This window comes from Periophthalmus magnuspinnatus, chromosome 3 (genome assembly GCF_009829125.3).
Source record: "Periophthalmus magnuspinnatus isolate fPerMag1 chromosome 3, fPerMag1.2.pri, whole genome shotgun sequence".
NCBI classification, from domain to species: Eukaryota; Metazoa; Chordata; class Actinopteri; order Gobiiformes; family Gobiidae; genus Periophthalmus; species Periophthalmus magnuspinnatus.
In genome coordinates this window covers 31,519,834-31,532,206 of record NC_047128.1, presented here as the reverse complement: position 1 = coordinate 31,532,206, position 12,373 = coordinate 31,519,834, and the positions used below count along the sequence as shown (strand labels likewise).

At 40.1% G+C, this 12,373-nt stretch overlaps 1 protein-coding gene across 4 annotated transcripts in view; it reads left to right on the top strand.

The window, feature by feature from the left end:
* kiaa1549lb (KIAA1549-like b) overlaps positions 1 to 12,123 on the top strand; it is a 44,953-nt gene extending 32,830 nt beyond the window's left edge. The window contains exons 9-23 of one of the 4 annotated variants that reach the window (XM_055232506.1): positions 21 to 172; positions 938 to 1,109; positions 1,491 to 1,654; positions 2,087 to 2,122; positions 2,931 to 3,121; positions 4,802 to 4,923; positions 5,993 to 6,117; positions 6,404 to 6,633; positions 7,323 to 7,455; positions 8,824 to 9,195; positions 9,268 to 9,362; positions 9,626 to 9,771; positions 10,012 to 10,163; positions 10,639 to 10,712; positions 11,282 to 11,368. In XM_055232506.1, the coding sequence (XP_055088481.1) occupies positions 21 to 172; positions 938 to 1,109; positions 1,491 to 1,654; positions 2,087 to 2,122; positions 2,931 to 3,121; positions 4,802 to 4,923; positions 5,993 to 6,117; positions 6,404 to 6,633; positions 7,323 to 7,455; positions 8,824 to 9,195; positions 9,268 to 9,362; positions 9,626 to 9,771; positions 10,012 to 10,163; positions 10,639 to 10,668 (2,120 nt within the window). In that variant the 3' untranslated portion in view covers positions 10,669 to 10,712; positions 11,282 to 11,368. Of the gene's footprint in view, positions 1 to 20; positions 173 to 937; positions 1,110 to 1,490; positions 1,655 to 2,086; positions 2,123 to 2,930; positions 3,122 to 4,801; positions 4,924 to 5,992; positions 6,118 to 6,403; positions 6,634 to 7,322; positions 7,456 to 8,823; positions 9,196 to 9,267; positions 9,363 to 9,625; positions 9,772 to 10,011; positions 10,164 to 10,638; positions 10,713 to 11,281 lie in introns of all 4 variants that reach the window. The other 3 variants (XM_033991658.2, XM_055232504.1, XM_055232505.1) reach the window with 3 other exon arrangements.
* Positions 12,124 to 12,373: the final 250 nt, after the last annotated feature.

Below are 12,373 nucleotides of genomic sequence, written 5' to 3'. Positions count from 1 at the left end.
TTGTTTCATCTCATTCACAGTGATCCAGGATGTTGATAACAGCAGCCTGGAGGGACAGTACCAGAGCTTTGCCAGTCTGATGGAGCAGCGGTTGGCAGAGCTGTTTGTTTTGGCAGGGCAACAGGGCACACGCTTCAGGAGAGCTACTACAGTGGGCAGCTTCACTGTTCAGGTGAGACTGGGTGTTTAGTGTGCGTGCTTTGAGTGAAACAGTTGGCAGCAGGATGGAGCTTTCTACTTGTACAATATGTTCATTCATTTTGTGCTAGATGCAACTTGGATTTCATCTGTTTATTCTTTTATTTTTACGCTGATGCACTGCCCACTTGCGCATAGTCTCTGAATCATTTAGGTTTATTTTTTGGTCAGTTTGCTTTCCTAAAATACAAGCATTCACCTGGAAATAACAACACCATCCAATCTGCACATAAAGATGTTTTATTATTTCATTTAATCAACTTGGATAGATTTATAAGGGAGATTGTAACTTCAAAGGCGGTTTTCTCCAAATGCATTTTTCTAACACAGGGACATAAACATCAGAGAAGTATCTATATAGCTGTAAACCTTCCAATATTTTACTGAATGATAGATTGTACAGAAGTTTTAACAAAAAAAAATGAGGCAACATTTGAATTTTTATAGTTATAATTTGTGGAAATCTTTGAGTATATAGAATGCTCAAGCTTCTAGTGAGTGAGCGCATGATTTTTTGTCTATTTCTCGCAGAGTTACAAGAATGAACCCTTCTTAAAACCCAAAGATAAGCTCTTATGAAATGTATAGGACTGCGTGTACATTTATTTTTACGTTAAGCTTTGTAAAGTAGTGGTTTAAGTGTCATATTTCGGATCCTGTTTTCATCCAACTTGTTTCATATGGTGAAAGGTATGCTTTTCTTTTTCTTTGAATCAAAATGAATTTCCTTTTCTATCAGATGGTGAGCATCCGTAGAATCTCAGGACAGAAAAATCCAGCAGAACTGACATATTACGTTCAACACAGCGGCACTCCCCTGGCGGGTACATCTGCCGCCAAGGTCCTGAACACAGTGGACTCCCAGACTATGGCTCTCAGGCTGGGCTACTTTGTTCAGCTGCAAGCAGAAGGTAAATCTAACATGAACTATACATTTGAAGATTATGACAGAGTTACCTATTTTAAATGTGACCCACGCACCTTGTCAGAGTCTGAACTTGTCTGATGGGGTTGGGTCTGGTTTCTGGTCTCTAGTGCATTCTGTTTTTGTGTCCCTAGGCAAGATACTTAACTCACCCTTGCTTAGTGTGAATGTGGTGGGTGAGTGAGGGGTTGGTGGTGGTCGGAGGGGCCAATGGCTGAAATGATCAGCCTTGCTTCCGTCAGTCTACCTCAATGCCGCTGTGGCTACAATACCACTATAGCGGACTGAATGGGCAGCTATGTAAGACAAATGCATTATTACTATAAACAGATTTAAATACATTCCTTCCTTTTCCATTTTTGTCTAGCTGTGGTCAAGAATCCTTCTAGTAATCTTTGGATAATCGCTGCAGTGTTGGCCCCGATTGCTGTCGTCACAATAATAATCATCATCATCACTGCAGTGCTGTGCAGGAAGAACAAGAACGACTTTAAAACTGACGCTATTGGAAACCTAAACCCACGAGCAAAGGTACTGTTGGTCTGTCTGTCCTCAGTGTGGGGCCATCAGGAGAAATGTGATTTACAGTCATTTAATGTCACCCTGTTATACAAACAGTCAAAGGTTTGAAAAGCATCTGTATTTAGAGTATTTCCAGCCATATTTTAAAACTTTAATTAGGTCTTTCTGCAGCATTTTGAGATATATTTTTATTAGAAACAATAACCCAATATTTAAATGTTTTATCTTTAAATCAATGGTATTATAATAAGATGCTACATTATTGATATTGCCCACCTGTAATTGTATGATGTTACTAATACAAAAAAACAAACAATTATCAAGTCATAAATGATTGTACTGGGCCTTGTTCATATGGCTTCAACTCAACTATTGTTAAATTAATAAAATGTTCACTATTATTGAATGAAATAATACTGATCCCCTCTTTTGTTCCTCTAGATGTCTTATCGGAGAGATGTGGGCTTCTACCATCAGGTATTGGTCACTTTCCGTTTGTACTCACTATAGTATTTTTAAATTAAAGGTTTACTTGCACTATCAACAATAATACCCAGAGACAAATGATTACATTTTGTTCATGACTACATCACAGTATAAACAATACAATATATAAGATCAATATTAAATACATTAAATTAGGCATTATTTTGCTTGTACGTCCTTCTCATCCTACTGTCAGACCCCACTTGAAACCTACATAGAATAACTAGTCCCAACCAAAACACTTATTTTATCTAATCCTCTTCTCTGAAATATCTAATATTAGCCATCTTACCACTTGTCCCACATTTAACTAACTACCCTGTACACCCCCTGGCGCTCCAAAAGAGAACATGTTTTACCCTGTATCTCAGCTTCCTGTCTGTTTCTCAATGCCCTCATCCTTCAAACATGCTGATAGTCTCATATATCTTATACTTTTCTGAATTTTTGGACAACCTTGTATTCTTTCCGTGCTGCTTTATTTTTTACTGTTGACCACAAATATCTAAAATACTTGTAGTCCCCTGTGCATGACATACTTGATAGAAATAAGAGTCACGATTAAACAGCTTTTGAAAAAAAAAAGTAATCTATTTTTACTGTTCACCTATAACCCAGGCTCTAAATATGTTTTACTAGTGATGCTCTGTTTAGTTTTTAAGTCTATAAACGTCAGCTCTGATCATCTAATCCCTGTTGAATGTAATAGGAATGTCTTATGACTTCATATAAATTGCCTCAATCTTACTTAGGCCTGTCTGTTCTTTCTCTTCATTCACATTCCCGCTGTGACCATGAGCCGGTCCAGGGTTTTGACTATGCCAAGCAGCACCTCGGCCAGCTGGGAGGTGATGAGGAGGCCCTGCCTGTCAGTCAGGATACCTTAGTCATGTCACTACAAATTAAGGACACAGCACTGTCGCTGGAGAAGTCTCTGCAGCAGGACGGCACTGTGAGCAAGAAGAGCCTCACCACAGACACACACAAGAGGTACACATGCCTGGAGATGAATGTCTTATATCAATCATTGTTGGTTTGTTTGGTTTATGGGGTTAATGATATAAACATGACACACCACAGGGGATAATCTGGTGTAAAATGCTGCAGCTTTTTAACACTAAATGTAAAGAAAATGACCTGATGTCCTGATTACAAGATGTGGCTAATTCTTCCCATGAACATATTGTGGGAATAATTCAAGTTGAGCAAAAGTTATAAAGAGAGGCAGACTCTGGTTATTTAATGAAGAAGAAGTTTATTGACCACCATAACGGGGCTGCAGACATGAATAACACTTTACTGGAAGCTGGAAGTGTCCTTGGTTTGTCTGTGCAAAGAAAAATTCACTGTCAACATGCACACTAAACAACTGAAGTTTCACAGTTTCTCCTAATGCTAAATAAATGTAAGTGCTCAGTGAATAATTGCATATATAAGTGTCCTTACTGTGGGCATGCATAAATACACCTTGCATTGTGACCTTGGTATAATGTGAACGCAGTGATAGATGCACTAGAGTTTGTAACCTCATACCTCATCCTGGACTTATGCATGAGGACAAAGTGAATGCAGCTTGGAAATGGATCAAAACAGTAAGTTGAAATTAATATGTCTGTCTAGAGAAGCAATTTTCTATCACAGGAAGGGGAGAGCTGTCTGTCACTTTGCGGGGGTCTTTCTGAAATCACCTCAGATGCCATGTCAAGAAGCGCAGCCTGATGAAATAATATGATCAAATTTCTCCTTGACTTTCAAATCTTGTCAAATGTATTGGATTTTGTCATATTCAAAACTGATAGCAGAGTCTATGCTGTCATGTTGCTTCTTTTGCCTTTTCCCTTCCAGGTTTACTACAACGTGTCAACTGCCAGAGTGACATAACATATATATATATTTTTTTACACTTTATCAAAATTTAAATCTTCTTTTCGTAGATAGGACATTTATACGTGTTGGATGCACTTTGGTAGGCATTCGGTATTGCATTACTGGCTGTGGTCTAACGATAAATATCCACTGGGAGACTCAAACCTTATATTTTTGAGCCGTGTTGGGTTGAGTCTGAGAGGAGCAGGGAGGCCAGCGTATTCCATTGTGTTATCATTTTTACCAGACAATTAGGGGATCGTCCACAGTGCTTTGATGTCACTCTTTCTCTTTCTCTGGGCTATAGCTTGATCTCTTTTATTTCTGACTACAGTACACTATTTGAGTCCGGCATAAGCTGGAGAAAAACAGTCTAGCTTTGAAAATATACATACTATATAGACGTTTGTGTTATATAATGTTTGTCAAAGGATTCAAGTGTCAATATTGCTTCACTCGGTCGCTGGACGGTGTTTTATTTGTCCCAGTTCCAAGTTTAGACGACTAAGTACAGTAAAAAAACATTTGACATCTCAATTAATGCTCATTACTATATCTATGAAAGAGATTTAATTGTTTTAAGTAATCAAACAAACGTAGAAATATTATTAAATTAACCCTTATTAACTGAGACAAAACCTTATAGGAGTCAAAAGCCTCCATTAACAGGATCATGTGTTTACAAGATAACAAAAGGTAAAAGACTGAAAAGGTAATAGTGTTAAGGAAAGGATGACATAACCTGGCCGCATGCCCGTTTTTCTGTGTGCTCACCGCCTCTCTTGTTGCTATGGTTACTTGCAGCCAGTTGCCGAGTGAGGATGGTTCCGTCATCAGCAACGAATCAGAGAAGCTGAAATCCGGCAGGGGCCTGAAAGTCACAGCGCAGCAGAAACTGACAAAAGAGCAGTCCCATAACCGAGAAGGTGAGAGTCACGTAAAAATTAGAATAGATTTATTTGTTTTGCGGTGTCGTCGCAAGACCGATTCTGTCATGAATTCCAAAATGTTTTCCCGTGTCCTCCCGGGAAGACTGCTTTTCTTTCACCCAGGTATGAAATGAGATACAGTATGCAATGCCACTGCAGCAGTTTTTATAGCCGGAAAGGTAGCCACTCAGCAGTAAGCAGAGACGGCCCTTATGAATATGCATGCGGAACACAGTCTGCTGACATACGAGTGAATGTCAGACTACAGGGCGCTGTCATACAATGGCACCAAAACAATAAAAATGAAACAAAGTCACTCAAGTCGTGGGTTTAGAAAAATCCTCAAGTCACCCCGCTCCTTTATTATTTTTGTCAGCAGATTTTACGCCTGTGTCCAATGTCACTCACTAAACTCACTAAATTATGCTTTGATCCATGGAGGATTTTTAGTAGATATATTATGTTAAATTGACTACTGAACCATGTTATAATGATGTTTCCTCTTCAGTATCTTACTCAAAGGTCTATTTTAATTGATTCATATGTGTTCGAGTAGTCTTCCATTTTACTGAATTCAAGACGTGTGCTCAAAAAAGTTTTCTTTTCACCAACCCCATCTTCTTAAAAAATGTCACGTCGCCATAAATCAGCAATAAAAACACATAAATGAAACTTCACTGCTTGCTATGGAGAAATGCCAAAGAGGTTTATCAGTTCCACAGTTTTGAAAAGGAATTTAAAGGACCTGCTTCTACTATCTGGCCATTTTATATCACAATTACGGTTTACAATGAACAAAAGGTTAAATGATGATCTATGTATAAAAACCTTTAAAAAGCACAATATGTCTTATTTTATTATCAACGTCATTGCTAAGAGGAACAAAAGTGAGTCAGCTGTTAAGGCATAGGATAAAAAATGAATGTGCAAAGTTAAGAGCTCTAGTGTGGATTCATGTTTAACTTAATCCTCTAATGTCAGGGGAAAAATAAAGAGACATTGGCAGGTCTTTCTCGATAATAATCAGAGGAGCTGACCCTGAGTGAACCATCTCTCTGTTCTTCAGATCCATACGACTCCTCCTCTGGCTCCCTGCAGCTCATCTCCGTAAAGCCCATGGTAACTCAGACCAACTACTCACACCCTGCACTATGTGACCGCAGCCACGACACAGCTGCCTTCAATGGAGAGGTAACGCATCTACGTACTAACCTGTGAAAACATTTGGATCCTGTGTGTTGCTTATGCGTAAAAAAGAAATCTGTGCATGTGAAGAATCATGCTTAAGTCGGCAGATCTAACAGTTTAAGCTCAGCAGTTTCCCTCTGTCATGGTTTTAAACGCTAGTGATAGAACATTAACATCTTTCCTGAAATTGGATGACCCATGATGACCCAAAATCAGCTGTTTAAATAAAATATACATATAAAATCATGTGTCCACTGTATCCATGTCCTCCACCTTTTCTCCTTCACAGATCAACGTGGCTCTTAAACAAAAATCAGATATCGAGCACTACAGAAACAAGATGAGAATCAAAGCTAAGAAGAAGGGATATTATGACTTCCCCTCAATGGAGGACAGTCTCAATGATGGGCCGGTGTCACACATACAGCGGCACGGTCAGGACAGGTTAACTGCTGATCACGGCAGACTGCAAGAGGCTGCAGATGAGCGGGGTTCAACTTATGTCAAGTCTAATAAAAGGTAAGTTCAAATGATGACAGGTGGTAGCACATGTAATATGCTTCTAATAACTGTCCACTCCGAAGCTGTCATTATCCTGTTAGGGAGCAGCAAGGGGTCCAGCAGCTCTGTCCCCTGTCTGTTCAAATACAAATGCTACTGGTACCAAGTCAGTGGAACAGTTTCTAGTTTGTTCTTCAAGTGGCAACACATTTCCTGATTGATATAATTGAACAAAGAACAAACAAATGATCACTTTTATGTAGGGCTTTTCTACTTTCAAGGCACTAGCAATGAACAGTGAATAATTCTAAATAATAAAATGAAAGTGAGTGTTGAGGCGAACAAGTTTAGGACTCACCCATGAGCAGAAAGAGTGCGCTTCAAGCCACATCATTGACTAAAACAGTTACTGATATGGGCCAAATAGCTCAGCCTGATGAGATGCATTTTTGTCAGCCCTTAACAAGACTTGGCTGAAGGAGATCATAAATAATTAAACAGAGATTTGAAATATCTGTCATACTGCTGTGTTGTCTGCCATTTTGTGTCAGGATCAGTCAAGTGTGTAGCTTCACAAACTTTACTCCACTACTAAATCCTGCCCTTCGAGTTATATAAAGATTTGAGAATGCAGCTTTGAGAATAGCACCTTGAGTCAAATAGAGCCTTTGGTGGGATTAGCTGTGACTGTGTGCTCTCCTCTTCAGGCATTCACAGGTGGGACAGCCAGCGTATCGCAGCAGACAGAGCCTGAGTAGCCCCAGTCCTGGTGGAACGGAGATGGACCTTCTTGTGATGAGAGAGAGACCAAGGAGAGGAATTCGAAACAGTGGCTACGACGTAAGTTATGAAGCCGCATGCATCACTACAATCTTATATTAATTTAGTTGTTAAAGCTAGTATAATTAAGCTTGATATCCTAATAGAGAGACATAGAAGACGGCTGTATCTTGCTCAGGTGTGGCCAAGTGTGTCACAAGTAGCACGAGTAAAGAGCGTCCTATCATGATTAACAGTCATAATTTATGGGGCTCTGTCATTTTGATTTATAACGCATTTAAAGATGGCTGCTTTGTCGCTTCTCTCTTTTATGGTTTCATTACTGTATATTTTCCATCATGAAGTCCCATTTGGATGTGAGCTGTTTAATAGGCCACAAAAGAATGGGTATTTTAAAAGATGTCCTTAAATACACATTTAACAACAGAGTACTACTTGTATTTGTCTAAGGCGCTGTCTGAAACCAAAACTTATTGCTTCCACTATGAGAGCAGGCTGGCTTTGGTTTCATTGATGGTTCGTGTAATAGTTTGTTAACAAGTAGTAAAAGGTCACATTCAGAATATATCTTCCAGAAATCCAAAGAAAGTAATGCTTTTTGTACAGGCATGCATCAAGAGTCTAGTCCTAACTACAAATTGAGTTCATGTCAAGGCACCATTTAATCTCAGCCCTGACCAGTGTATATTTTTCTTCTGTTCATTACTCATCTTGCCTTGGACTGTAGTGTATGAGTAGTTAGTGGTTAGTGGAGGGGCCATAGGTGCAGATTGGCAGCCACACTACTGTCAGTCCTCCCAGGGCAGCTGTGGCTACATTAATTAATAATGCATGAAATTAGAGTGACTGGAAAACAGTCAAAGACAACTGCATCATTTATTTATTCAACAATTTGTCACATTTTTTTATGTGGGTTGGAAAATGAACTATAGTTTCCCTGTGTGAATTTGTCCACACTAAAAACAACAGCAGGTGTAATAACCTAAATGTATGTGATACAGTGACACAGCACCCAGCCACCTGTTCTGCTGTGTTCATTATATGGTCCAACAGCCCCTCTTTCCGAACTCCTGGCTGTAGTGATTACAATGGAGGCAGTGTTGCCGCAGGGCCCATGGCTGCAGATGTGAGTCTCTGGCTCTCTTTGTTGCGCGGGGGGGTGATTTATGGGGCGCACTGCTCTGGGTCTCCTGTGGCTAACCTCCATTCGCACAGGAAGTAGGGCACCGTCTTTCCTGTTCATTTGTCGGTGCATGTCTCGAGAATGAGATATAGAAAAGCTGTCACTGTCAAATGAAATATGTGGAATAGTTTTGGAAGAATTAAACTGATTGTCCAGACTTGAACATTTAATTTTAGTCACATACAGAAAAATGCAGTGAAATATCTTCTCCTTCCTACTATTAAAATTGTGTGTGCATTTTTCAGACTGAGCCAGAGTTGATCGAGGAGACCAATGTGGACCGCCTGGTAGGCCAAAGGTCATTCATGTGTGGGCGAGGCGTGAAAGGCCACTCGGAGACGTCCACTCTTAGCTCACAGCCCTCCATTGATGAAGTGCGGCAGCAGATGCACCTGCTGTTGGAGGAGGCATTCACTCTGGCTTCAGGAGGGCAGTCCACGTCTGGGCGACACTCACACCCCCAGCCGCCCCCTACCAGCCTCTACAGCCCCGCCCCACCCCTCCCATACTCCGAAGTAGTGACCAGCGCTCCAGGGACCATGAGCTGTGGACGAGGAGGCCTGCAGTGGGTGCCCTCCTATGGAACTGATGTGTATCAGTGCAGCCTGCCCAAACCAGTAGGTGGAAAATCCTTCTGTCTGCCCCCTTACTGTCTGAATACCTCTAATCTTTAGTCTGATCTGTTTAAGGCATTTCGCTTTACACAGCTCCCCGAAATGGCCTTGGGTTCTCCACCTCCGCTACCCCCTCGGACTGGACCTCCTCCTGGGAATCCCTTAAAACGGTATAACTGAAAAAGAGAGGTGAATACAGTCTGTGAGCAGCATCACAAAGCTCCTCAGATACTTTTAATTATATCCAAATTTACATTTCATTCAAAGCTGTGCCAAAAAACATTTAGCTGTGAGTTTAATAATGAAGGAGCTCAGTGAAAGATAAGGAAGAGGGAAGAATATCAATGAGTATTGCCTTGTAACGCAATGTGGCTGCCATCTGGTGGTACCAATATATTATTGCAACATTCCTCCATGTGCAATCTCTACTTAGGTCCACGTCTGACTTGGGTCCTAAGACAAGGAGCTCTGAGAAAATCCTCAATGATTTGAAGAGTCCTCATGAAAACAACCCATATGCGATTAGCCCTAGAGCACTCCCGCCAATCACTGCAGAGGAGCCTGTGTCCAACTACTCAGGTAAACACTGGAAGATCTCTCCTCAGAACTCAGTTTTACACTTATACTTCCAGTGCTATTATAGTGCAGTTTCTATTGCCTAGAGGTGCAAATACAAAATCATTAACAAATGGTATTCTACAAAGAAAGATATTCCGCTTGCACCATAGCTTGGCTGATTTTATTGTCTGTATGGAATTACTACACCAGCTGTTTATGACTCCTGATGTCTTGATATTATTTTATTTTCCACATCCCCAGGAAACCCTATAACAGCGGTCTATGCCATCCCAGCCAGCAGGCCTGAATACTCAGAGTACTTTGTGTCCTCACCTCCCACCTCGTACCATAGCCCGTCCTGGATGTCCTATCCCCCTGAGCCTGAGGACGTGTTACCACAGTGGACAGACTCGGTATAAAAGCACATACTAAAAATACTACCACCAACTACTAACAACACCGCCATCTGCTCAATAATATGTTCTAAAATAATATGTTCTAAAACAATCCTGCCCAAATAAATAATAAAACATAGACTGTAGGTGTGTTCACACTTGCACATGCTTCACATCAAAACTAGGACTGAGATGGGACTGAATCTGGAACTAAACTTGGGCCAGGACTAGAACAGGTCCAGACCAAGTCCTGATCAGGACTAAACTGGGCTCAAACCCGAACCAAACAAAGGCAAATGTGAACGTACCTTGTGATAGTTTAAGTTTTTTAAAGGGTTACAGTGATGTTTTGCACATCTGCCAGGCATCTTGTGGTTGACATTTTATGTGTGTTTTCATCTGTCATAGGACATTGCCTGTTTGTTGAATGGTCCTTTCTGTTTTGTACAGTATGTTTTTGCCTGTTTCCTTCTTCATGCATTGTCTTTTGCAGAACCAGTGTCATTTAGAAACCATTTGCTGAAAAGATTTATGGCTGGCAGTGAGTGGACACAGCAATATCTTGGGGTAGTTGAGAACACTTCTTAAATATTTTTTCTTGATTGACATTTAACCTTCTCTTACTTGGAATACACATTGCACAATACATTTTGTGACACCGTTTTTCTTTCTTGCTCTAGTCTAGATTAGTTGTGGTGGGGTCTGGGGCCTCCTGGGGTGCACAAGATTATTTTAAGATACTGTATCTCATTAATTCTTTATTTTGCTGTGTTGGGTCAGTTGCATCTTGGGGTTTCAGCCTCAAAAAGTTTGAGGAACCCTGGTTTCTCACACTTAAAAATAGTAGAGTTAAGTAGTAAACATTAATTTAACATAAAAGGGGATTTACAATGAATTTATTAAATCATTGTCATTGTCACTACATTGATGACCAATGGATTTTTTTATTTTTTATTTAGAGGTTAAATATATGTCTGCAATACTTTTTTGCATTGGAATGTGCACTTTATCCCATGTTGCAAACACACAAATGTATGCAATTGTGTCATAAATTGAAATACCAAATCCATGTTAATATTTATTTGACTGTTTAATAAATACCATTTCTAACATGTTTTGTATGCCGTTTGGTGCAGGTGCCTCTGCCCGGGTATGTGGATGCCTTCCCTCGGCCCCGTTACCCCCAGCATAGCCCCATGAGGCTCCCGCTGCAGTACCACCAGGCCCTGGAGCCCCTGTCCTCCTCTGTCCCCAGCACAGTGTCCCAGCACAGCTTGCCCCCGCTGGTCAAGGACATGGACGGCTTGCATCTTAGCAGCCTCTCCACCACAGCACTTGTACGGGCCATTCGCCAGGAGGTTGCCAAGTTGGCCAAAAAGAATGATTTTTTTGACTATTGAAAATAAACTCCATCTTATGAACAGAAAAAGCATTTTACAAACAGCACACAGTGATACTACTTCCTTTGGACTGTTTTTACGTTTTGATTTAGGAACATCTTACCATAAAGTTAAAGGAACTGGTAAATTATCAGATTTCTTTAAAACAATGTATGATATCTTTCTGAGGATGTCCCAAGTAACTCTGTGCATCTCTTCTTTGTAGATATTATGTCAATATATAGCTATAAGAAGTATGGAATTTTTTTCAATCTGCTTAGTCTGAAAAGAGACAAGTGAGTTCATTGAGTGGACCAAACGCCTCCTGTGAGATGGTCAGGATGGTCACACAATTTGAGCATGTGCAGAATAAACATCATATAAGTCCTAGGCCTCAAAGATCAGCAACCATGAAGAAATAAATCAGTTCGCTTTAATGTGCCACAGTGTGCTACACATGATCAATCTCATACAAACTCTCACTTTTTTAAACTTAAAGAAAGTACTTTTTTAAGCCCAGATATCAAAATGTTTCAATATGTTATCAAACATATTTTTCCTGATGTATTGTTCAGCTACCAAACAGAATTGACTATATTGTTTAGTTATGTAAAATGAATTATATCAAATTTATTTTCTTTCCAATGTAGCTTGAATTCTAAAACCAGAATATCTATCATGTAATTAAATGCACAAAACCAGTGCATTTTAGGTTGTTTAAATACAAAAATGAATCCAGCTTGCAACACCCCCCCTGATGTGTCCTATATTTTCACTAAGCAGGTGACAACAGTTGTATCTCGCTGTGGCATCATCTTCATCAATAGTCGTTGATGAGCTCTTCTCATA